The 27,241-nt window shown below is 41.9% G+C and overlaps 1 protein-coding gene across 1 annotated transcript in view; it reads left to right on the top strand.

Annotated features, from left to right (window-relative positions):
• The window catches only part of ZCCHC14 (zinc finger CCHC-type containing 14), a 56,354-nt gene that overhangs the window by 16,181 nt on the left and 12,932 nt on the right, over nt 1–27,241 (top strand). The window contains exon 3 of the mRNA XM_054389790.1: nt 23,987–24,060. Within this exon, the coding sequence (XP_054245765.1) occupies nt 23,987–24,060 (74 nt within the window). The remainder of the gene's footprint in view (nt 1–23,986; nt 24,061–27,241) is intronic.

The raw sequence follows: 27,241 nt of genomic DNA, 5'->3' as shown, positions 1-27,241 counted from the left end.
TGTTTGGGTTTTTGTTTTGCATCTGGGAAGGGCCTTCAGAGTTCTTCTTGTTTCTCTGCCATTGTCTTCCTGCATAACAACACCCTAGCTAGTGTGTGGCCAGGCAGGCAAACAGTGTCCTGACTTGGATCAGCATTAGTGTAGCCAGCAGGACCAGGGCAGTGATTGTCTTCCTGTACTCAACACTGGTGAGGCCACACCTTGGGTTCAATTTTGGGCCTCCAGGAAGGACATTGAGGTCCTGGAGTGGGCCTAGAGGAAGGCAACAAAGATGAAGGGTCTGGAGGACAAGTCTTGTAAGGGACAGCTGAGGTGGCTGGGATTGTTCAGCCTAGAGAAAAGGAGGCTGAGGGGAGAGCACCTGGCTCTCTACAACTCCCTGAAAGGAGGTTGTAGTCAGGTGTCTGTTGGTTTTTTCTCTCAAGGAGGAAGTCATAGGACAAGAGGAAATGGCTACAAGTTGCACTCAGGGAAAATTTAGATTGCACACTAGAAGAAACTTCTTTGCTGAAAGGGTTCTCAAACACTGGAACAGGCTTCCCAAGGAGGTGGTTGAAGCCCCATCTCTGAAGGTGTTTAAAAGCCTCAGATGTGACACTGAGGGACATGGCTTAGCACCAGGCTTGGAGTTAGGTTAACAGTTGAACTCAATGATCTTAAGTCTTCTCCAGGGAAACAATTCTACGCTTCTGTAACCTTGCAAATACAGTTTAATTCGACACAAATGGTAATCAGGAATGTCAAAGTACATCTTCAGTCAGAGGAACTGTTACAGACTGGGAAGGGTTAAACATCCCAAGGAAATGTTCTTAGCTTGCCTCCTCCACTGGACCTCCTTTGGTCCTTTTCATGACACACTCAACTACAGTCCCAGTAGCTATAAGCAGCAATAAGTGGGGTTTTGTTGTGTTGCTGTGTTTTTTTTACAACAGAATAGTGCTGTAAGGAGCTCTTTCACCAGCTGTTAAAGCTATCAGGGTAGAAGAAAATGCACCACTAAGCAGAAGCATGGCTACATTTGTGGCTTTCATCTGATTAAAAATAGGGCAGAGTTCAACACTTTTCTACTGTATTCAATGATTGCTATTCCAGTACAATATATGCCAAGATTAGTCATAGTACACTGTGAAAATTAATTGTTTTCCTCTGTTTTTCTCTTTAGAATACCTGCTTAGTTTTCAGGGGATGAAGCTTTTAAATTTATAGATTGCCTTTGTGATAGTTGGTAAGAGAAGTTGTGGAACAAATAGTTTTCTTGCTGATCTTCTGCTTTCTGGCTCACCAGCAGCAAAGATTGTGTTGTGTTATGTGATGATCTGCCTGGTAGGGAGCTCTGCCTGCTAAGGTTGGAGTACAACTGAAGATTCCTCACTGAAGTTTCCTAATTCTCATAGCAGACAGACATGTGTCTTAATTTAGCATCACCCACTGATGTTACCATGAAATTGAGTCACAAGACTGTGGGATAGACAGATTGCTTGACCAGTTGTGTGATTTTCATATTGATAGTTTCTAGTGAGGTTTGCTTCAGACAGCTTGAGAGTGCAGGATTTCTTCTCACTTGTGGTCAGAAATAGAGAGCTGCCCCAGCTGGTCATTCATCACTTGGCAGAGTACTGGAGCTGCAAGTGTCTTGGTTAAAAAGGCTGGAGCTGAAATAGAAGAAAAAATGAGAAAGCTTGCAGAAGGTGCAGAATCCTTTGTGCTTAGTTGGATTAGAGACAGTTTGTATTAATCCAGTGAAAGGTTTTTAATCCTGATTTGTAGAAATGTCAGGACTGTAATGCTCTGCATAGCTGAGCAGTGAATGGGGTTGTAGTAGACTTGGACCTGAAGGCTATCAGTGTCTGTATTTGCCCAAATTCAGTTTGAAACCAGCTTTTTGCATGAAAGTGTCGACTCCTGTCCCTGGGGAGGAATTACCCCCTGCTACCAGTACAGGTGAGGGGTTGACCTGCAGCTCTGCAGAGAAGGACCTGGGGATACTGGTGTAGTTCAGCATTACCCAGCAATGTGCTCTTGTGGCCAGGAAGGTCAGTAGTCTCCTGAGATGCATTAAGAAGAGTGGCTGGCAGGTTAAGGGGGGCTCTCTTCTCCCTCTGCTCTGCCATAGTGATTTCACATCTGGAGTGTTGTCCAGTTCTGGGCAGAGAGACAAGGAACTACTGGAGAGAGTCTGGCAGAGACTGATGGGGGGAGCTGAGGGGCTTGGAGCATCTCTGTGAGGAGGAAAGGCTGAGAGACCTGGGGCTGTTTAGCCTGGAGAAGAGCAGCCTGGGATCTTTGCAATGCTCAGCAACAGCTAAAAGGTGGATGGTGAGAGTATGTGTACAGGCTCTTCTCAGTGGTACCCAGTGACAGGACAAGGAGCAATGAGCAGAGATTGTAACTCAGGAGGTTGCCCCTAAACATAAGGAAAAACTGCTCTACTTTGAGAGCGCTAGGGCAGGCAGCCCAGAGAGACTGTGCATCTCCTCTGGATCTCACCTGGACATTTTGATCCTGTGGGGTGACCCTGCTGTAGCAGGGGGTGTTTGACTAGATCATCTGCAGAGGTCCCTTCCAACCCCACCATGCTGGGATTCTGGGATCATATGGCTATGTAGATGAAATGTGTGCTATGAATTGGGCTTTACTCATGTGTTTTGGGGAGTTAGGACATTAAGCTTTTCACAGATGTGCAAGTTACTTTAACTGGAGGTAACTTTGGCAGGTGGAGACTTCCTTGTTCCCAGGGACTGGCTATTGTGCCTGTGAGCTGCAAAGAGGCTTATTTACAGGTTTTCAGGTATTGACAGGTCTCACTGGTCAAGCAGAACAGAGGCAAGTACAGATTCCTGTTACATGTAACTCCAGGAAGAGTGTGCTGTTAGATCTTCCTGTCTTTTTCCACTGATTTTTAGAACATAGTCAGGTTTTAACTCTGATCTGAACAAAATAAATCCAAGTGAAAGTTGGGTGTTTTTCATGTAGGGCAAGGTAAGTTCCAGAGTTCCTGTGTTGCCCTCAGTGTTTTTTCCACAGTACTACAAGAACTGAACCAGTGAAAATACAGCTCTAGAAGGTGCTGGAGTCAGAAATGTTGATTCCAGTTTCAAAGATGAGATTTTGTGCTTGCAAATACTTGCCTGATAGCAATAGACTTGAGGAACAGTGCAGCTGTGTAGTGATGGTGCCTTCTGTAGGCAGGTTTGTATTTCCCAGCAGAATGCCAACAAAGGAAGCAATCCTTACTTAGAAGAATTCTGAAGAAGTCACTGAGGCTGTCTTCAGTTTAGAACATTAGCCTGTATTTTTTTGGGGAGCCACTTTGAATCTTTTCCCAGTAGCAAGTGACCCAGGTGCTTAAAGGGAAGTCACTGGTTAAAAGCGGTATATTCACTAGCAGCTTTTGTTTTGCAGGCAGCCCTGTGCTAGTAGCTGGGGGGGAACTCAGTTGTATCAAAGTCCAGAAAGTTATGTGACTGTGGGAAGTCCCACTTACAGAGCTAATCTGTAACAAGCCTGGGGATGCAGAGTTACTTTGACCTGGTGTGGCAATTCCCAAAGGAGAGTTGCTAGGATTAGCAAAACTGAATGAGAAGTTCAGCTTCTTTTCTGGTTTTTAGAGGGGAGGTGGAGGTGGGGGGGTGGGGGAAGGCACTAGGAATTTCCTGTACACCAGAGATGTTACTAATTACTCTTACAGTAAGGTTGAGCAGGGGGGCTTGGCCATAGCACTGTAGGCAAGGAGTGCTCTGTGCATGTGACATTTTAGCAATGTATTAAACATGGTCAGTGACCACAGCATATTTTCCAAAAGCACAGAGGAATAAAGTACGTTGGACCAGATGGTGAAGTGCAGAACAAAAGATCTTTATAATAAAGGCAGTGTAAGTTGCAAAACATTAGTGTGAAGACTGCTGTCTTCATACTGTAATTTCTCATAATGCTGAGTAAAATTGTGATTTGCCACAGTCTGTTTTACATTTTCTGCAATGGAAGTTGCCCTGTGTTGGTGTTTTTAAGATGTTCATTGCTGCTGGGAGGCTTTGCAGGTGCCACTTACTGCTGTTTTCCTCCGTAAAGCCGTCTGGAAGATGGTTTGCTCAACCGAACAAGCCTCATTTTCTGCAATGTGACAAAAAATTCCCCTATCCCTGTGTTTTCCTGTGTATTTATCTTGCCTTTCTGCTGTTGCCACACAAACCCTCAAAATTGTCTCCCAGCCAGTCTCATTTCCAGTGAAGCAACTGTTGAAAGATGATCCTTATATAGTGAGGCTGAATCACAATTCCTGCAACACATGCATCTAAGGATAGGCACAAATGCTTTCTGTGGAGAGCATAAAGCTTTTAGATGTAAGCTGGGTGCAGTGGGCTTTATTCTCTGCTCTCTGCTTCATTTAGTGTTCCTACTGAGCACCTTAAAACTGGTTGATTTGAAGGTAAGCTATTAGTCCTCATACTGGGTCCTGCAAAGCCTTGATGTGTCCCAGGCTGGAATAAATACATGGAGTAGCATGTGACTGACTGGCCAAAAGGAGCCTGGACCTGAGGGAAGACAAACTTTAGAGAAAATGCATCTCAACAGTGTCAAATTTAATTTTGGACTAATTTGGATGTAAAATACTTCCTTGTCTGCAGTAATCCTGTAGAGCTCTGGTAGGATACAAGTTGAAAGCTAAACTGAGCGTGGTGCGTAGCAAGTTTTGGTGTCTAAGTTGCATTGCAGTAGCTAGCAGAAAAATAAAAGCTATCCAGAACCACTATTTTCGCTACCCAATTATTTCCCTTGGCAAAATGTGTCTGTATGGTTTTGTACTCTTTTTTTGTCTCCTGCTGCTTGACTCATCCTTTTTCCACAAGAAATTAGACTGCAGGAGCTCTCTCAGTTAATGGCAATCAACGGTCTCTTCCTTCTGAAATATTAGACACCAGTTGTTCAGCCTGTTGAAGGCAGGGAGAAAAGACAGAGGCAGGAAAAAAGCTCTGAAATCCGTTTGGTTCAGGGTCCAGACTTCAGAATGCCTTGTTCTGCATCAGTTGTGTAGCTGGATTATTCTATTTTTAAGTAAATACATCATCTCCAATATTGGGTCACCTACTGGTAGGGTAGGGCTTAAAGAAATATTTAGGCTATGATAATCCTTCAGGAAAAAATCTCCCTCTACCAACTGTATATAATTTTTCAGCTGTTTGTATATGTCTTGGTTCATTTTATGCCTGAAGTAGAGCTCTGCTTCTCCACTTCAGCAGTGTTGGGTTGTGAGATCACACAATGCACTGCATTCCCCCACCAACGGTCTCTAATGCACTGTGTTGTTCTGTGACTATCAAGTATGTAGATTGATTCTAGCAATCAAATCCAAGGATTAGTGTATTTAAAAAAAACCCAAACAGTTTTGATGGTGCATATTTCCCCCCCTGTGCTAGAAGATTATTGTATATGAAGAAGTTTCTTGAAGCCTGTTTGTTGCCTAAATCATGCAGCTTGAAAATTGGTGGTTGGGGTTCAGTTAAAGTCGGAGGCTTAACTTTGCAATAAAGACAAAACTCATGGGGGTTTTAGTTAAAAAAAAAAAACCCACACATTTTTTTTACTGATCATGCAGGTATGTGCTGTGCTCATGCAGGCAGATGTAGAAACCTATTTTGTCACCACAGCCAGAGGCCAGGTTAAGCAGCTCATCCCTTGTACTGTCAGAGCTGGGAGCAGTTTCCCACTCCTGGGGTCACTTGGACTCTGGCAAATTTATGTTGTTAACTGTTAATAAGTTAACTTTTGTACTCTTCAGAGGTTGGCATCAGTATTTCTTTGTCATTCTTGTTACATTCCCTTTTCACACAAGACTTCTCAGGAGAGATCTGGGATTGCCATGACAAAGATACAAAGGGAAAGGAGGGGAGAGCAGCATGTGGACTCCACTGAATGAGAAGCAGACTTTGATCTGCTTCCTCATGCAAGAACTGTAATAACCTTTGTGCACATACTTACAGGTGCTTTTTACTGATGTTTGTCACTCATGGCCTAGATTGCTTCTCAAGGGCAGCTGTTTGTGCTTTGCTGGATTTTGACATGACTGAAATGTGTACCCCTTAGCCAAGAGCTGCAGTGAGTAGACTTCTGTTTTTACGTGGCTCTTGTTTCCAGTTCATGACAGGAGACTCCTTATAATGTACATTTCCTATAGGCAGATTTAACTGTGTAAATTTTTTTGTATATTTGGGGTTTGGACTACAAGTCTTGTGAGGAGCTGAGGGTACCAGGGTTGTTCAGCCTGGACAGAAAAAGCTGAGGGCAGACCTCCTGACTCGCTGAGGGGAGGTTGGAGACAGGTGAAGGTCTCTTCTCTCAAGGAACAAGTGACAGGATGAGGAAATTACTTCAGGTTGTACCATGGGAGGTGTAGGTTGGACATGAGGAACATTCCAAGACTAGGATGCTGGTTAATTGGGCTATGCCAAGGAGTTTACCTCCTCAGGCAGATTCCTGATTGTGTCTAATGTGAGACAAATTGTATTTAATATTAATTTGCCTTTTTCTATGGCTCTTCAGAAGTACAGGAGGCAACACTTAAGGATGCACATGCCTAGAAGGACTCTTTTATTGCCAGCTTGTGTCTCAAATCCTGGAAGTGATGGCACATTGGTTGTGGCACATGAGTTGTTAATGCAGATGAAATTGGTAGCCATCACTTCAACAGCTGTGGAAGCAATAGCATGACCTTCTGCCAGTAATGGAAATGGCATCAGCAACTTCAGCTTTTAATTAGAATTGCATTAAATGAGCAAAACCAGTGTTTCCTCAGATCTTTTGATAATGGCTTCACACAGCTCACCCTCTGCAAAAATGTAGCAGAGAATAAAATGAGTTGTGAAAACTTTACCTGATGTACGGCTTGGTGGAACTAATGCCTAAACCTGCAGAAAATCTCTTATAAAGGCAGGGGAGGAAATTTGAAATTTAAAAACTTATTGAAGGATAGAAGACATGTCATGCAGGACTTCAAGAAAAAACAAAGGTGAACAGAGATTGTCTCCTAGCAATTCCTGCTGTTACCCAATGGCAAATGGCTCACTAGGAGTGGATATTTCTGCATCTGCTGCTTGAAGATTGAGGAAGGGATGTGTGAGATGTTCAGAAATGCTCAGCTGTTCATTGCATCTCTTTAGAGCGTAACACCCTTTAACATCTGGAAATATCTGGGTTGAAATAACTCATCTCACTGCCATCTTGAACAGAGGGATAGAAGAGTTGAAAACAAATGGCTTGCTTATGCTTCCCCTGATCTAAATTGGACAAATATCACTTTAAAGAAGAAAATAGGAGTGATTCACTTGTGTTCCTAGAAAACCATCATGTCCTTGCCTCTTCTTGTACATGCTGTCACAAGCATACTAATGACTAAATAGCAATTTTCTTGTGTGTGGTGTGCCGAAGAAGCTTTTGTGGCTGGTTAGTTGTTAGCTAGGAGATGTTATTTCCATTCCCATACCAGTTTATTGTTAAATCCCCCATTTTCAAAAGCACACTTTTCCTGCACCTCTATTTTCTTTTCTTTTCCCCAAAAGGTGACTTCTTGAGGGTAACAGGCTTAAAGCACAATAATTTTATCAATAGGTGGCTGGAGCTTTTACAGGCAGCTGTGTGTACAAGCTAGAAATGTTATGCCTCAGATTTTTGCATCCAGACTTGAAAATTCATGAGAACTTAATCTTAGGGTTTTTGCTTGACTTTTGATGTCAGGATTAGGAATCCCACAGTGGGGTTTTTCTCTGCAAGCTGAGAGGTTGGTAATTTCCAAAAGAATCAGGTACAGCAGGAAAAAGATACTAGACATTAGAGAAATTGGTGATACTGGGAATAGGGAACAATAATTTCTGGTTTCAAGTAGAGCAGTAAATCACAGGAGGAGATGCAGTCTCCTTAGTACTGAGCACTGGCATGACATACTGGTCTGGTTTGAAAATAAGGAGGTGGGTGGAGAGGAAGGATGAGAACATACCATCAAAAAGAGTTGTTTACTTTGCCAGCAGTTCTTTGCTTCTCCTACTACTACAGCAAATATTTCTTTGCTCTGCTTCCCTCCTTTCTAATCTGGAAGTGACCTTATTTAGTAAATGACAACACTTCATTTCCATGGAAGTGATGATGATTTCTCACATTCAGTATCTGGCACAAGGGAACAGATGGACTGCAAAGAAGAAACAACAAATGTAATAATAAAAGTGAGATCTGCAAATGGTAACTAACTGCAGGAGGGGCAGTTGGAGGGGAGGAAATTTGTTGTGGTTTTTAAAGTGTTCCCCTGATCTTTGACTACCAGCTGATGCCAGCCTTGATTCCCAGGTCAGAAGGCAGTGGGTGATTGTACTGTTTATTCCAGACTGCAGATTCAAACTGGTAAGGAATCAGTTCCTTGTGCTCTTTCAGGATCACTGTGCAAGAAGTACTGGTTCTTATGTTCTAGATACAGGTCCCCTTGTCACAGACTAGAATCATGGAATGCTTTAGTTTGGAAGGGCCCTTTTGAGGTCATCTAGTCCAATGCCCCTGCAGTCAGCAGGGATATCTGCAGCTGGAGCAGGTTGCTCAGAGCCCCAGATAACCTGAGCTGGAGTGGTTCCAGGGATGGGGCATGTCCCACCTCTGTGGGCAGCCTGGCCCAGGGTCTCACCACCCTCAGTGGGAAAAACAAAACCAAAAAACCTAGTCTAAACCTCCCTCTTATTTTAAACCTATCACCCTTTGTCCTGTCACAACAGGCCCTTTCTTCATCTTTCTCATCAGCCCTTTTAAGGCCCCAAGACGGTCTCACTGGAGCCTTCTCTTCTCCAGGCTGAACAACCCAAACTCTCTCAGCCTGTTCTCCCAGCAGAGAAGTTCAAGCCCTCACATCATTGTTGTGGCCTCCTCTAGCCTAGCTTAAACAGGTCCATGTCTGTCCTGTACTGAGGGCTGCAGAGCTGGCCCCAGCAGTGCAGGTTGGGTCTCAGCAGAGCAGAGGGCCAGAATCCCTTCCTTCCATCTGCTATCCACACTGCTGGGGATAAACCCAGGAGACTGTTGGGTCTGGGCTGTGAGTGCAGTGATTTACTGTAGAATATTGTTTACCTATCTATCAAGCTAAGGTAGCTCTCACTTCAGGGCTGGCTTAATGTTTATATAGCTTGCTCAGGAAAACTTCGGGTTTGTGTCAAAACACTTGGGTTTTTCTAATGGATGATCAGAAAGGCTCTTTGGCCATTCTGTGTGAGCAGAAACAAGTTCATCCCCTTTGTTTTACTTAATTTCAGAAATAACATCTAACTGTATGTGCCATGACTAATTTGTATCTCCTTTTGCTAATAAGCAAACAAGAAAATGGTGCTTTTAGCACTGAATTCATTATAAATAAATTAAAATGGAGAGAGAAGGGAGTTGGGAACAGTTGAAGCAGTGAAATTGTCTTGAATGAGTTTTCTTCAGAGTTGTTTAAAGGAAGCTGGATTCTTCTGTTTAATGCAGCCTTAATGGAGTTTTCATAAACTGCATCTGTTGAAAAATGCCAGAGTGGAGCCAGATATTGAGACCTGGATTAAAAGATTTGCCAACTGTATTGGTAATGAAAGCAGCTAGAGCTGTTTGTGGGTTGATGCTAAGGAGTAAACTGAGAATAAAATCTCATTTGGGGATTCGATGTTTGGGGGACTGGAGTATCTCTGTGAGGAGGAAGGACTGAGAGACCTGAGGCTGCTTAGCCTGGAGAAGAGCAGCCTGGGAGGGGATCTGATCAATGCTCAGCAAGAGCTAAAGGTTGAAGGGCAAGAGGATGGGGACAGACTCTTCTCATTGGTGCTCAGCAGACAAGGGACAATGGGCACAAACCAGGAGGTTCCATCTTTGCTATGAGAGTGCTGGAGCTCTGGAGCAGGCTGCCCAGAGAAGTTGTAGAGTCTTTTTCTCTTAAGAGGTTTCAAAGCCTCCTAGGCAGCCTGCTGGGGGTGATCCTGCTTTAGCATGGGGGTTGGACTAGATGCTCTCCAGAGGTCCCTTCCTGACCCCCCATGGTGGGATTCTGGGATTGCAGATAATGAAATTTGGGAGATTAAGGGCTCATACTGCCCCAAACCTGTGTAGAGCATAGTCCCCTTATGCATTTGATGGCAGTGCTCTCAAAGGTGTCGCTGCAGTAGCAGAACGGTGGCTCTGATCCATGCGGTGTATCTGCTACAGTGTGCCACACGAATAGAGGCAACCAGTCAGCTTTGGCATTGTTGAGGAGCTTTGTCAGGTTTCATTTCTGGTTTCATTTTCTCTGGCTCTTTTATGCTGGCAAGTCATAGGCTGTAATTATGCAAAACAACTGTTTTGCTTAAAGTAAATTTTATTTCTTAGGCGCAGGGCAATGCTAAGCGGAGAGGTTAACATTCCATTTGCTTTCTGACTTGTTCTTTTATTTCCCTGGATAAAAAGCAGTGGCCTGTGGACTTGCTGCAGTACTTCACTGCCTGGAATGGATGCATTTCATCAGTATATGGTACAGATGCTATTTTTAACAGTAACTCAAAGGGGTAGCCCTGCTAAAATTACATCATTAATACACACAGCTGAAGGGAAATGGCATAAAGCACTACAGTGCCTTAGGTAATTATCTCTATTGTGTTTTCCACTTGTGTGGATGAATTATTCCATGTGTGTCATTCAAACAGGGATACATTTGGACCCACCATATTTGCAAAGCATTGAGATGTTATTTTCTTGTAAGCAGCACTGTGGAAGAGCATAGTAAGTGAACTCTGGCTGCAAAAATAGTAGGTATGAAATAGATATTAGTGGCTCAGGGAGCTCAGAGTTTGTGTTCCTTCCTGTCCCTGTTGTTAAATAGTTCAGGGATTTGATAGTTATTGCAAAAGACAGTGAGGGACTAGAGCTTTAAACTCTGGTTTTGCTGGAAGTGTGTTTTGTTTCGTTCTGTCCTGCATGCTGAAGAATCCAGTGGCAAGTGTGGAGATTCAGAGCTGCAAGACTGAGATTTCCAGTCGAAGGGGATTTGTTTCTGTGCTTTTCCCCCTTAGTTCCTGGGCATTCTCACTGCCTTGGCAAATCCTAATAACATCTACTTTGGTCTTCTTGTCCCTCTTGTATTTGCCTCAGATGTGTTACAGAAACAGTCATCTAATAGTTATCTCAAAACAAGCTTAAATGCTGAATTAGAACTTCTTTTTTGAGCCTTCTTGAATTGCTGCTCAAACCTTGTCTGGGATCCAGAATGAAAGAACAACGATTTTTACAAAAGTATAAAAGGGAACAAGAATATTAAAGCCTGAGACCAGAGACTTGAAAATGTAGGAGGACGTAATTGCCAACAAAAGGAGAACCTCACAGAAGTGGCTGTGCAAGGGGATATTTGTTTCTCACTGAAGCAAGCACTTGAATGTGTTTGTGGCTCTTGGCAAGACTGTATGTACTCAGGTTTTGCCTATTCTAGATCAGTCCTTTAGTCTGCTGTTTTTACACAGTCTGCTTACAGAATATTTTGGGTTTTTTTTCATTGTTAAAAAGGTTTTCACGCTGTAACTCTTCAGGGAAAAAAGCCTGAAGCTGCTATAAAACTCCTTAGTCTTTACTGCTCCCGTTTGCCTGTTGTTGCAGCCTTAGTCATGAGTTTCAAGATGCTGATGCTGTTCTCAAAAATGCAGAAAACAGCACGTGCTTATTTACACGACCATTAAACTATGCTGCTCTGGAGGAGCTGCCTTTCACATAAGGCTGGCTGCATGCATTCATCTGCCTTTTGAGTTTGAAATTCACATTTCTGCTGTATTTTTGTTTTAGAGCTGGAAACTTTGAAGGTAGTAGAAATCCTTCAGCCAGGCTTGGAGCAGCCAGCTACCTGATCTCAGCTCTCTGGTGTTTTATCACCAGATTGCCCTTCAAGCCAGGGCATGCTGGCTGAGCAGCTGCTGCCTTATCGTTGCGCTGACAGGGTCTGTCCGTGCTGGTATACAGTTACGTGCTGCAGCCCACAGTCTGGGCAAGACTCTGCTGTGGAAAACAAAACCCAAACCAACATAGCTTTATAGAATGCCTATAACTAATGTATAGATACATGCAATGGTCAGGTCCTGACTTGGTGGCTTTAAGCTTAAAGTTTTCCTGGGCAAATAAATCCTCATTGGTTGTGTGATTGATTACAACTTTCATTGGTTTTATGCAATGGGAACTGGGTCTTTTTAATAAACTACTGATTATAATTAAGTGGGACCTGGAAGACTTAAACCAATAAAATCTAGTATGATGTGAAGGAAAACTAGCTAGTTTTAGGCAACCTTAATTCAATTTCTGTTCTCCTCATCCCTCTGGAAAGGTGGTTTTAGTTCATGCTTCACTCTTGCACTATTTCATTGGTAGGTTAGTGTGAGAGTGGATTTGTCCATCTGTGTTTAGGACAGTGTTCAAAACTTCAAAGTGCCAGCACAGATTCCCAGCTGTGGTGACTACCTGAATGTGTTATGTTTTTCCCATATGGTTTCCTTTCAGGGAGCATTGATGAGGTTTTGTTTGCTTTCTAATCTCCGTGTCTGTTCCATGCACACATAGGAACTTCAAAGGCTTTGTCTGCCTTGGGTTTGTTTTCTCAGGGAATGCTGTAGTGAGGTAGGGGTTGATCTGTTCTCCCAAGCAGCAAGTGGCAGGACAAGAAAAAACAGCCTCAAGTTGCACCAGGGGAGGTTTAGGTTAGGTGTGAGGAAAAAAAAAACCTTTCTTGAAAGTGTTGTCAAGTGCTCAAAGAGGCTGCCCAGGGCAGTGGTGGAGTCCTCATCCCTGGGGGGCTTGAAAAGACATGTTGATGTGGTGCTGAGGAACATGGCTTAGCAGTAGGCTTGATAGTGTTGGGTTAACGGTTGGACTTGGTCTGAAAGGTCTTTTCCAGCCTAAAAGATTTCATGGTTCTGAGTGTGGGATTTAGTGAAGCCTGGGGTTTCTGGGGTTTGGTAAACTTTAGCAGAAAACCTGTGGTTAGGCAAAGGGCCTACACTAACAAGAGTTTTCCACGGAAAACTGACTTTGCATTTCTCTTCTTCTTTTTAAAATATGAACATAGGGTTTAGATTGGAACCAGTCATCTGGGTTTGGGGGGGTTTGCTCAATTATGTGCCAGGCAAAATCTTTTCTAGGGAAGCATGAGACTTCTCTAGGATGAGCTAACCTTCTCTTCAAGATAAGAAATGAAGCCAATGTTTTGTTTAAAAGTTATCTGAGACCAGTAAATAAAATAATCACTTGAACAGATAAAACCAGACTAAATATACAACTGCATGTTACTTACCCACTAAGTAAAAGTATTTCTATACAAAGCTGAATGTTTCTCCTGATTGCAAAGATGTTTTTCCTAGCTTGGGCTGTGTAATTAGATACAGGCAGCCTGCTTATTTTAATTGCCTATACAAGAATGTATATTTGTAGTTCCTGAAGTTGTCTTGGAACTGAATGTTGGGGCTTACGGTCACTTTTGCAGGAGTACTTCCCAAAATGAGCTGCATCCCTCTGGGAGAAGTCTACTCCAGTTAAACCACAGAAGGAAGATGAGTCATTGGGCTGGATTTCTAAGCAAATGAAGTATAGCAGCTGCATTCAGATCTTACACGTGCTTTGCTCAGTTGTATGAAAATAGTTAATTAGCTGCAGTTACATGGAGAATTAGCCAGCTTAGGGAATTAAGCAGCAAATATATCTGACAAATTAAATTCTTTTAAAAACAAGCAGTCCCCCAGCCCCAAAGCAGCAAAATCTGAGCACATGCTTTATCTCAAACACTGACTAGTGTCTCTCAATTGGTTGTATGATACCTTCAAGCCTTTAGTACTGCAAGTGTTTACCTAAAATCATGCTTGAAAATGCCAAAGTGTTTCCATGGTGTTAAACATAGTTGATTCCTTTTTGGATATGTTCTGCCTGACATTAGAGAGATGCATCTACAAAGATGCTGAAAGGACTGCAGCATCTCTGTAAGGAGGAAAGGCTCAGAGACCTGGGGCTTTTTAGCCTGGAAAAGAGCAGCCTGAGAAGGGATCTTCTCAGTGCTCAGCAACAGCTAAACAGGGCATAGGGTGGGGTCAGACTTCTCAGGGGTGCCCAGTGAAAGGACAGGGGGCAGTAGCCACAAACTGGAACCCAGGAGGTTCCATCAAACCGAAGGATAAACTTCTTTGCTGTGAGGATGCCAGAGTCCTGGAGCAGACTGACCAGAGAGGTTGCAGAGCCTCCTTCTCTGGAGAGATTCCAAACCCACCTGAACATTGATCTTGGGCAAGCTGCTGTGAGTGACCCTGCTTAGCAAGGGGATTGGATTAGATGATCTCCAGAGGTCCTTTCCAGTCCCTACCAGGATGGGATTCTGTGGTCTTTGCTTGGGTAGAGCTACTAGAATTACTGAATAGGTTTTACCTGTTACTGAGTTGTCCCTAACTAATACCAAGCCCCTGCAGCCTTTCCTGGCTCTATATCATAGCTCTTTTTCTTTCCAGAGCATCATTATATACATTTCAACAGCATATTCTTGGTCTGTCAGTATGTTTCAAGGCACAGCAGCTGTTTAGTGACATGTGTTGGTGCTCAGATTTAGTAAGGCAGGGGAGCTGTTACCCAAATATGTCCAACACGGCAGCCCTTTCTGGATAATTTATTCTCTAAAAGCTTTTTTTCTGACATAAAGGAGAAAGGTAAGTTGTCCATGCAGTGGCAATAGCAGGCAGCTCAGCAGCAGTAATGCAGAAGTTAGTTCTCTTGGCCTGAAATCTTGGGTAAGAAGAACCTTCAAGTTAGTGTTTGAAGCTGTATCTTGATTTTTGAGAACAGCTGACTGCAGGGACTGATTCTGCAGGGTTTCACATTTTCCTGTCCAGATGGGAGTCTTCTCAGTGCAGCTTTTTGTTTTATTTAAGCTTTTGAATCCAGTGAAGTTGAAAAACCATTCTTTAGGTTTGATGAGCTTTTTGTGGGTGGCTAAGGTGCTGACAGTATCATTCAGTATTACTCAAAACAATGTATGAATTCAATTAAAATCTTACAAGCTAAGATGTACAGGCATTTTAATATGTCTTTTGTGCAGAAACAGAGAAAGGTCACTTAGTTGGCAAGTTAAATAAGCCGAAGTGAGGAAATAGCAGGAACATGAAAACTACTGGTCTGACTGGGGGCGAGTGATACAATCCCAGCATGTTATTGCTTCCTATATGCTGCCAAAAGTAAGCTAATGTCCTTGATCTTTAAAAAAAGCTGTGTAATTATTTCCTGTGGAATATTGCAGTTCATAGTTTTCAAGTCTTGCTTTTAAATTAAAGCAGGATTAACTTGTCACTTTGGCTCATGTTTTATGTGTTGTTCCTGATCTTAAATATTCTCTAAATTGGAAGAAATCGTTTATTTCTTACCAAAAAAATGGCAGTTCTAAGAGTATTTCTTTTGCTAATGTTGCTGCTAACAGAAATTTTTCGTTATGCTCATGAAGCTTTAATTTCCAGTGTCTTCCTGTGTTTGTAGAGGCAACAGCCAGCCAGAAGACTTTCTTGTTAACTAATAAAATCGTTCTGTTTGGTTACTTTTTTGTTTAGCTCGCTGTAGCTTCTTGTTTGAGCAGACACCAGGGAGAAGCTGCTGTCTGCTCTTCTGCTTTTGATCCTTAAGAGATAGCAGCAGGAAACTGGATGATAGGACTCAGTTACGAGGCTGAGCTGGCTCCTGATGAGTCCAACATACTTTAAACTTGAGTCCTGTTTTCTCCATTTTCCCCCACAAAACCATCTGTCTTACAAAGAGAAAATCAGCTTAGCACTGAACCTTTCAGATTAAGCATGTGGCTTCTTAAGACAAAGGCCAGAAAGTGGCAATGCAGATGTGACATGCTCAATAACTGCTGGCCAATAGTTCTTGGATCCCATACTATGCCTGACTCTATCATTCACAGGAATGGGTGAGAAACAGAGGCCCTTTTTCCTTTTTTTTTTTTTTTTTTTTGTCCTCTGCTAATTTTTCACTCCTTGTTTTGTGTAAATGAAAGCTGTGATGGTCATTAGTCCTGTCTCCTGAGTTTGTGTTATCCAGGCAGAATTAGTTCCTGCAGGATATGTGGTTTCAAGGATTCGGTAGTCAGAAAATAACTGCTCCATTTGGAGGCTCAAGTGAATGTATGGCTTCTTTTAAGAGTATTTCAATTATTTTTGTGTTTCTGGGGTCATCACTAAGTTTCAAAGACACTGTAAATGTAGTGTTGTTCTCCCCTGGAACACAGTCTTTGATGTCTTGGATGGGCCAGGCTTCATGGAGTGTTTTGAAGATATTTGATGTGGGGAGACTAAGCCAAGATTTTACTGTGCTTTTCATATCAACCACAAATTTTTCTGTCCTTTTTGGCAAGGGGGGTGTAAATGCTGTATAACTTATGGCTCAGTTTAAATATTTCTTAGCAATCAGCAGCTTTATATTTGCATAAAGGTTTGGGGATCACTTAAGTGTCCTGATCATGCCTCTTGACATGATGTTGTCTCCATCCATAACCACTGTTATATTATTAAGCTGTTTTCACCTAAATTAACCTGCTGTGTCTGGAGAGTTCTGGGGATGAAATGTCATTTCTCTTCACTACTAATACCATAGTGAAAGGTCATTCTTACACGACAAGGCAATGTAGTGGACTGTAGAGAGAATTGCTTTATCCTTTCTTGTGTCTGACTTTTTCTGGTAGTGAAATAAGGTCATTTCCAAAAAGAAATAAATATTTCTTTACCTGTTTTCCCTTGCTTTTGAGAAAAATAAACACAGTTCTTGATAGTCTTGTGTGGGAGCTTTTTGTTCTTCTCTAGAATTGCTACAGGCAGACGATCTCATAGCTGAGTGATAGGCACTTGTCACTTAAGCTGAATTTACCTCTGAAGCTTCTTAATTGTTTGTTGCAGTTAAATTTCAAGCATGCATTGTATAAATTGCCTTTCCATGTTCTTTCCCTCTCCAGAAGCACAGTTCCTGTAAGCCCAACCATTACATACCAGCCAGCAGCTATTGTTACTCCATGATTTGGATACTGGCTGTCAATTTTTTTGATGCAGATTGGATATCTCTTGAATAGTTTGGGAGTTAGTGTCATGAAAATATCCAAAATGTGGTTTTGCTGGGTGTTGAATAGGGCAAAGTTCAAGTTGAAGGGTTTCAGTCTCATCCTCCTAGTATTTAGTGATTCAGAACCTGTTAGGTCCAAGTTCAAATTGAGACTTCAAGGAATACTCTTCTAGTGAAATCTTCCTTAATCTCCCTCTGAAGAAGACTTGAGGACACATCAACAGGGCCAGATCTTTCTTGGCTTTAATGACAAAATTTACAAGTTACTGTAGTTCTGATTTCATTGAAAGGAGTTTCAATAAATAAACATGAGACCTGTTTTAAAGTCATGAGATGTATCATTAGCAGAGTTCTTGGCAACCAGAAAGATGCTGATCAATACCTGAGTATTTAGATCTCGATTCTCACTAATCTGTTAATGAATCTGGCCAAACATTTGTGTGCTTTGAAAACCTAATATTTGATTCTGAGTTTTCTTCAGGCCTTCAGTATTTCCAATTAATGAATAATTTAAATTTTGAGAAGCAGGAGGATAAGGAAATAAATGTAGCTGATGATAAAACTTAGTCTTGGTTGTGAGAGAAAAGGATCAATGTTTGCTGTAAGAGTGTATCTTAGGTGTTTTGTTTTTATTCTGCATCACAACAGAGAGAAAAAGCTTAAGAAGATCAGAAAGCAGGAACCTTTCTGAAAAACAGACAAACCCCCTTCTCTTGAGCTGATACTTTTAAGCAGTTTTTTTAGCTTCAGAGCAATAGATCAGTTGACCTTTTTGCTTAAAGAAAAAAACCAACTAACCAGACACCCCACCCCCAATTTGTAATCTCATGTGCTTTTTGTTGCCATAAATAAGCTTTGCAACTCACAAATAAGCCATTCCTTCTGATTTCCCTCTCTTCCCTGTATGTATGGGAATATAAATAGTTTGAGGGTTGAGTGAGGAGATTCTGTGGGTTTTTGTTTCCAGTTTTTGCCCAGTCACTTGGGATTACCTTCTGCTCTTTAATGGAGGACAGTAATTGAGTAATTTATGCTTGGAAGGCTTTCTTTTAGCAAAACAAGAGATGATAGCATGTGAAAGTCTTGGTATTGCATTTTTGGTTACCACTTCTGTATAAACAAGGATGTGGAAAGTAATTTATTAGTTCCTTTCTTTTTAGGTAGACCTCTTCAGCAAAAATCCAGCTGCTGTAATTGTGTTTGCTTGGTTCTGTGAATTTAAATTTAAATCTTTAGATCCAGAAGCATCAGTTATGAGTTATGTCCTTGGTCTTCTGTATGACTTGAACTAAAGGATTTTACATATTTTTTCCTACTTACAAATAAACTGGCATTCCTGCTTTTTTTGCCAAGTAACATCTCAAGAGCTGTACAAGTTCATGACACTCAAATTTTACCACCTGAAGGCTAGAGAACAACATTTCCATGCTGCATGCCACAGAAACTGAGCCTGCATGCAGTGATTGAATAAAGAGGAAGATGACTAGCTCGGTCTGGAGTAGAAATTACTTTTTCAGAGTGGGTGTGATAAATTCTTCCTAGTAATTTCAATGTCATTCACTTTACCCCTGTTGCTCAGTTCTTGGGATACACTCTTGGCTTGCAGCCTTATCTCTAGCTTTCACCTAGTGTTGTACAAAAAAGAAAAAGCTGTAGACTCCTGTATGTTTTATTTAGCTAAAGAAAAGTGTTTAAGAAGTGCTGTGTAAAGCTATTGATGAAATCAAAGGGAAAAATATACTTGTACAAATTATGCTGATGGGGAATTCTTAGTGTGGATTGAGACTTTGATCTGTCCAGTCCTTTTCCTGTTTAAGAGGGCCTTGATCCAGAATTTGGGAAAAAGGAGTTGGGTAAAATGCAACCTAACAGATGTGATTTCCAAAAATGATGACTTTTTTTTTGTTTCTTCTTTGCCCACATGGCTGTGTGTTTTGCCCTCACCTTGACCTGCCAGTCAGAGCTAGTCCTGAAGTGTTTGAGTTGATCTTTCACTTTATGTAGCTGCTGATTACTTGGGAGGAGGGGGGCAAGATCCTGCTCCTTTGGAAGGAGAAACTGATCAAGGGCTGGCACCAGGAAGGCTTAGAGGGTTTAATACCTGATGGTGAGGAGGGGGAAGGAGCTTGTCTCTGCCTTCACAGAAGCACTCAACTGGTCAGATGCCAAATGCACTAATAGCAGCTGAAGGGGTAAAAATCCCAGGTTAGGAAAACAGAACTAAATAAAACATCTTCAAGTTTTATCTGGCTATTTTGAAAGTGAGTTGAAAGATGACCCTGTTTGAAAGGGAGAAAAGATGACTTAGTTCTTCTAGTGCATGTGGTTTCTGCCTCTCTCCTGCAGTATTTCAAATGCAAGCCTCTCTTCTTGATACAATTCTACAGACAATTGAAAGTGTCATAATGTGTCTCTCTTGTGATTGAAAGAAAACAGCAACAACTAATAAAAAAAAACCCCAAACACTTAGGGAATTTGATTACAGAAAATCTCTGAGTGAATGAGGATGTTTTCATGCTGTCTGCTGCCCTTTCAAAGTTAAAGTTCAGCAAAAGACCAAAGGTTCAGCTATTGGAGAATGTGATTCCTAGTGACTGTAAGGGCATGCTTAGGGTTGTTTGGGTATGCCCCAGGACACAAGCCACACAGACTGCCTCGGTCTTGATGGGAGCCGCTCCTGCAGCGCTGCAATTCTGCAAACGACCTTTGTATTCCTCTACTCCTTTCATATGCCATTTGTGATCTCATCCCACTGTTTCACTTCCCTGCCTTAATTTCCCAGATAATTATAGAACTCATTTTGGTTAGAAAAGACGTTTAAGGTCATGAAGTCCTGCTGTTAAGCCAGCACTCCCAGGCCACCACTCAACCCTGTCCTTCAGCACCATATCTACACAGCTTTTCCAATCCCTTCTGGGATGGTGACTCTGGGTAGCCTGGTCCAGGCCTTGACAACTGTCAAGGGGAAGAAATTGTTCCTCATGTTCAACCTAAATCTCCCCTGGTGCAACTTGAGGCTATTACCTCTTCTTCTCTTGCTTGTTTCTTGACAGAAGAGACCAACCCCTAGCTAGCTCCAGCCTCCTTTCAGGGAATTGTAGACAGCCAGAAGGTCTCCCTTCAGCCTCTTTTTCTCCTAAACAATGCTAGTTTCTCAGTCACTCCTCACAGGACTTTTCTGTTATGGATAAATTTCTATGACAAAAAGTCTTCTGTGCCCCTCTGCCAATGCAGCAGTGAGGGAAATACCTACAGATACACACACACTGCTCTTGGATCATTTCACAGAGAAGGGCTGGAGAGAAGAACAGATAGAAAGGTTTGTCTCTGAGATCTTGTATCCCGAGTGACACCCTGCCAAGCTGCCCTGCTTGGTGCCTGCCCCATGACAACAACAAAGCCTGACGTGGAGAATGTAGCTGTGCTACTTGTGGATGAATTCCTATTGATTAGTTCCAGACCTAAAGCCCAGATTTAAAGTAGTGCAAATAAACTTGCTTTGGCTATCTCCTGATTTAGAAACATTAGCTGCCTTTTTTTTTTTTTTTTTCCCTTCATTCCCTGGGTTGGGAAGCTTGAGTTTTGCTGAATTCAGCATCCTGAAAAGACAACAGTATCATGTGTCCTTAATTCCTTACAAAGGTTTTTCTGGCCATGGAATCATTTCTAGTGGTATTGAGTAGAGTCAGCTCTTGGAGCAATTTCCAATGCTTTTGAGAGTAAATAGATTTTAAATAAAATAAACAAACTATTGTTAGATAGCAAATTTAATACCCACTTACTCCTGCTTGCTGGATGGCATCCTTTTTCTTCCTGGGTGTTTTGTTTGTTTTTTTTTTTAAGATTGATTGCTCATTCAAAGTTAAGCTTCAAGGTGGGTTTGGAAAGGTTATTTTAATAGAATTAACCACAAGCTAAATAATATGAAAAGCATGTGAAAGGCTACATAACTAAAGCATACGACTGAACAAATTAAACTAGAACTCTAGAAGTGTTGAGACAGATGGTATTTTCCACAGTATCACCTAGTTGGGAGAAAATTACTGGAGAAATTTAGGTACTGATTGTGTAACGTTAGAAATTACCCAGTCAGTTGGCCCTGGAAGCATATTGCTGCTGCACCATGAAGTATATTTCATGCTGCAGAACAGCCCTAATCTTCCAAGATTCAGTTCAGGATCACTGCAGTCAGTGCAGAAATATTTACCTGATGGTTCCTTTGCTAATTGCAGTCATTTTCCAGAGGATAAATTCATGGCAGCAGATGGTATTAACTGGACAAGTTCAGAGCAGAACTGTAGGATGGAAAGGTCAGGTAACTGTCAGCACAACAAAATTCTCAAGGTGATTTAAGGTTTATTATTAACCCACATAGTAAAACAGAAATAGCTTTATTTTATGTTCATAGGTAATCCTCTTTTTGCTTGAAGTACTGTAGAGGGATAGTGAATAGATAGAGGAGATGAGTGCTGTAGAAATGCCAACGATAAGAACAGTTTCAATCAAGTGACACTGGATTTGCTCTGGATGACAAATGTGAAGAAATGCTTGCTCTGGCTTTCTGTGCCCTACTCCAAAAAGAGATGTTGCAGCGTTTGGCACTTGGCTTTCTACAAGTTAATTTGCTCATCCTTTAGCTGTTTCACCAACAGAGTGGGGATAGCCCCCTCAATGTCCACTTTACAATTTTTTTCTAATTCAGAAGCACATGTCATTCCAATCAATATTCAGTACATTTTAACTATGATCACAAGGAAGAGTGCCCTGAATTCTCCACAATAAGTGTCCTGTGGTAGTTTTTTCTTCAGATGGCAAGAAAACCTCTGAACCACTTGCCTGTTTAAACCTCTGTGCTGCTTTTTGCTATTTTTCAGATAGCTCATCAATATCTGGCTAGAAGATTTATTCTCAGCATGTGGTGTAACAGTGCAGTAGGACTCTAGAATTGTGTCAGAGGCATGGGAGGAACCCACTGAAAACTTTAAGAGGAGCAAGTCTCTACAAAAAGTGTGGTATGCAGGAGCAAGTAATAAGTAATGAATGGTCATCGTTTATAAGATCAGGGATAAGCTCACCACAGCTCCCTGAAAGGATGCTGGAGCAAGGTGGGTGTTGGTCTCTTTTCCCTAGTAACAAGTGATAGGACAAGAGGAAATGTCTTCAAGTTGCACCAGGGGAGCTGTTTAGGTTGGACATGAGAAGAAACTTCTCTACTGAAAAGGTTCTCAAACACAGGAACAGGCTCTCCAGGGAGGTGGCTGAATGCCCATCCCTGGAGGTGTTTAAAAGAAAAGAGATGGGGTGCTGAGGCACATGGTTTAACACCAGAGTTGGTAGAATTAGGTTATGGTTGGACTCAATGATCTTAAAGGACTTTTCCAACCAATATGGTTCTATGATTTATGCTATTTTAATTGAGAATTACCTGGAGAAGGAATGGTTCAGCTGATCACTAAAGGAATATTTGTTCTGTAAGATAAAGACAGCCAGGAACATGTGGAGATTGATTTAAAACTCGCCAGTTCTAAAATTTTCAACTGCAAATAAATAGAGAGGGTTAAAAAGGAGGTCTTTAAAACAGCCAAGACTCAGGTTGTAAGACATTTAGACAAACAAGGCACAGCAAAGATGTATTTAAATGGCCAGGCTAAAGAGTTAAGGTCATGATTGTCTTAGGTGGAGGACATCAAGCTCCAGACAGGAAATAATCCATTTTGCCTTGGCCAAAGCCCCACCATGGGGAGTAAGGAGATGTGAAGCTGATGGAACAGGTTGCCTGTTGTGATGCTGTCACTGTGACTTTCACATTGCAGCTGTTTTCTCATGCAGTTATCTTACAAGGAGGTTATCTGTGATTAGCACAGTTTGGAGTCTTCCAAGTAATGTAGTGTATAAATAGTCTTGAAAACAAGTAAACATCTTGTCAGGGGTGATCCCTCAGAAACAAAATGGTAGGGCTCTGGCTTTTGCTTGCTAGAAACACCCAAAGAATACAACATACACACAATAGGCATCTCTTCAGGCACCTGTTGCTTGGAGGTGAAGTTCTAGTGACTTCACTTTAGTATAATTGCTTTTGAATTTTTAAGCTGGTGTACATTGGCTTTTTAGAAGAGAAATTCTGTGTGTATATCCCTATGCATGCAGTCAGAAGACAAGAGACATTTGCAAGAGGAAAAAGTCAGTAAAATCATCTTCATAAAGTTTAGCATAGTGGAATTTGTGATCCCTGTGTATTGGGAAGTAAGTGTCTCCAAAAATTTAGCATAGCAAATATCTGATGCATAAGATCCTGTCTTTAAAAGCAACATATCACATGAGGAGGTGGAAGCAGTGAGCTGTGCTGTTATTCAGCCCTTTCCACAGTAAGATCCTGGTTTTACTTACAACTTACTCCAACTGCAGTCACTGAGGATGAAATTTTCCATGAAACTGCAGTCAAGGAGGCGTCATGATGTCAACACAGTAATAAAACCACACTGAACTCCTTGCAAACTCAACCCCTGAAAACATGGAGTCTTTTGCCCATCTATGTTTCTCTAAGCACCAGTTTTCCCTCAGAGGGATGATGGAATTTGTTACTTGATGTTATTGGGATCAACCCATGCATGTTTGTGTAGGGTTGATGAGTGATATGGTAAGGCCATGAGGAAGTGAAGAACTTTGCACTTAGTTTGTTGTTTGGCTTTTGGTTGAAAGGAATTTTTGCTAAAGCTAGAATTGAAAGCGTGATGGAGTAGTGTTAACAGCCTCGCTGAGTGAGGTGAGCCTGAGCTGTGCACCTGAAGCACCACCACAAGTCACCAGATATTCTCAAAGCAAGTCCTGGCACTACCAAGGAGTCATCACTTTGACGTGCATTTAAGAATATCCTCCTCATTCTCCTTATCTCTTTTGTTTTTTGTAGTGAGTGTTGAAAAAGTGGAATTGAAGGGACTGGCACAGAAGAAGAATGAAAGAACTGTGGAGTATTCCTTTGAGGTAAGTTTTGGTGGTTTGGGTTTGGTTTTACTGTGACAGAAGGGAGGATAATGCTTAAGGAGGAGTTATAGAAATTCTCAAACTTCATTGTTAGACCCCAGAAATTGGTCTAGGGGATCTCCTTTGAGAGAGATGATAGTCAAGTTTTTTAACCAATGATTTGGAAACAGTCAGATGGTTGTTGATGAACATCCATGAATGATGCAGAGATTGGTAAGTGGGACACAGACCAAAAGAAAATACTCACTCTAATGCAGCAAGTTGTAACATAGGATATATTTAAGGGAAGATATCCTGGTATGCTTACAGAATGGTTACATGTGTGCTGGGATGCAGAAGCTAGGAAGAATTCAAGTGTCACTCTGGACAAATTAATCTTAATTTGGACTGTCTCCAGTCTTCTTCTCTGGAGACTTTCAAAACCCACCTGGGCATGATCTTGGGCAACCTGATCTGGGAGAACCTGCTGTAGCAGGAAGGTTGTACCTCCCCAGATGTCCCTTCCAGCCCCCACCATGCTGGGATTTAGTGAGATGAAAACGTAGCATCTTGGAGCACTGCTGAACATATGAGAAAAGAGGTAGGATGGTCATTTATCTTTGTGTTGAGCCTTGAGGGGAGTGCAAGGCTGTGGTATATGGCTCAGGCATTGCTGGGTTTAAAAACGGTGTTGGAGAGTGCAGAAAATAGCTATGGAAATTAGTCAAGGCTTGAGGAAAAGGCCATGTAGCGAGAGACTTTGAGAACTTGACTGCAAGATGACTTTCAATATCATATAAAAGCGTTTTCAAAGGGAAGAAAATATTTTACAGTAAAAGGGGGTGTTAATCCAGCAGGAAAAAAGGCACAACAGGAACCGTTGTCTGAAAATTGAAGCCAGACTAATTCAAACTGGAAGTGAGACTAGTTTGTTTGGAATGAGAGCGGTTAGCCACAAGCTGCTGGGAGAAATGGCTTCCCCCTCCCTGTTTTTACGCAGCTTTTGGAGATTGAGGCATTGTTCAGAGTTTCTGTGGAGGGATGACTTCATTCTGCAAACCTTGGGTGAAGAGTGGAGACTGGATTCTGGGCGCTGGCAAAAAGAATGACAAACTGCTTTTCTCCCGTCTAGTTGGAACAACGTATTCCAAACTTGAGAATGCAAAGCCCAGAAAATGTCTTTGGTTTGCTTAATGAGGCAACGGAGCCAAACGGTTGGTGAGAAAAGGAGAATCTGAAAGAAAATGGACAGTAGAATATCAATTATCTACAACTTTCACAAAAAAAAAAAAGCAGAAGTTACTCTTTAAAACTGCAAGAGAGCATCAGTTCAGCATCTCGTGATGCTGATGGCGTTAACCTCTGCGTGATTTGATTCATGGATGATGTTCTGAAGTTTCCAAGTCCCATCATTGTTCCAAATGTCACTAATATTGCAAAGCATTTTTTTTTTTTTTAATCCCAAGGGGTTTTAAGAATCTCTATGAAATTTTGCAGTTGTCTGGACTCCAGCTGCTTATTACTTTGTAAAGCGTCTTTTTATCTTAGAAATTTGTCTATAAAGACTAGAAATTTTGTAACTGAAAGAACAACTGAGCTGATAAAGAGCTGTTTGCTGGGTTAGAAACCCAACTATTAAATGTTTTGTTGAGTAGCTGGGGAACAGAAGGTCAACAGATAGAGAGCAGTTCAGTGTTTTCAGAGTTGCTTCACCATGCTATTGTTCCCTGCACTTACAGCTCAGAGGATTGTTCTTTAAGGATTGAAAATTAGAAGGAGTCGGCAAAACCTAGGTCGTAACAAAGGTTGGGTTATTATGAAACTAGAAAGAAAGATAAATGTCTTCTGTGTTTTCTGAGATCTCTTATAAATGTAAAAAAAAAAAAAAAGTTTAAAAAGAAACAAACAAAACCCCTTCAAGCTTTGTAAAACCAGAAATTACTGAAGTTTTCTACTTTTTTTTTTTTTTTACCTCAGCCTTGCTTTTTGTATAACAGCTCTGCAGAGAGGAAATTCCTCCATTATGTAATGTATTTTGAAATCCTCTCCTCTCACCAGTCTTTTTGGCAGCATTCTGATGGCTGGAAAAACTTTGTGTATGTTTTCAGTTGTCATTGAAACTAGTGTCATGTGAGAAGATGGCCTCCTGCTTCTTAAACACATCAAGCCAGCTCCTTCTCCTGTAGAACTGCTGAAGATCCATGTGCCATCCACACACCTTGAATTTAAATCTGAAGGGACTTGCAAATGCTCAGTCTCGGGTTGATGTTCTTCATGCCAATAATTCCTGACTTTTGGCTCAGTTAAACTAATCATCTACCAACCAATAAATGCCTCCCTATCTAAGAATGCACTGACTTCATGTTGAACTATTTCCTTTTAATAGGGCATGTACAAGATGGTGTCTAAAGAGCATAGCAAGAGCAGTAACTGCAGGTTTCATTTCCTTTGAGGAGAGTGTCCTGGGAGTGCTGGTGGACAAGGAGTTAACTGTAAGCCAGCAATGTGCCCTTGTGGTCAAAGAGGCCAATGACCTTGCAGGGTGCATAAAGAGTGTGGCCAGAAGGTTGAGAGAGGGTCTCCTCCCCTTCTACTCTGTCCTAGTCAGGCCACATCTGGAGTACTGGATCCAGTTCTGGGCTCTGCGATTCAACTGAGAAAATAAACTACTGGAGAGAGTCCAGTGGAGGCTACAAAGATGCTGATGGGATTGGAGCATCTCTCCGAGGAGGAAAGGCTGAGAGATCTGGGGCTGTTTAGCCTGCAGAAGAGCAGCCTGAGAGCAACAGCTCTCAGCAACAGCTAAAGGGTGGGGGGCAAAAGGATATAGGGCCAGAGTATTCTCAGTGGTTCCCAGCAATAGGACAAGAGATAACAGGCAGAAACTGGAACCCAGGACATTCAGCCTGACCATGAGGTAGAACATCTTTGCTGTGAGGGTGCCAGAACCCTGGAGCGGGCTGCCCAGAGAGGTGGTGGAATCTCCTTCACTGGACAAATTCCAAAACCACCCAGACATTGTGATCCTAGGCAGCCTGTTGTGGGTGACTAAGGAGATTGAACTAGATGATTCCCAGAGGTCCCTTCCAACTCCCAACATGCTGGGGTTTTGGGATCCTGTAATTCTACGTTTTTGTTTTTCATTGGGGTGATTTGCTGCCATCTTCGTGTCTGCATGGCATATGGAATTGATTAATTATAA

Source organism: Indicator indicator, chromosome 19 (genome assembly GCF_027791375.1).
Source record: "Indicator indicator isolate 239-I01 chromosome 19, UM_Iind_1.1, whole genome shotgun sequence".
Taxonomy (NCBI): Eukaryota; Metazoa; Chordata; class Aves; order Piciformes; family Indicatoridae; genus Indicator; species Indicator indicator.
The sequence above is the reverse complement of the archived record's forward strand: the minus strand, read 5'-3'. Positions and strand labels throughout refer to the sequence as shown.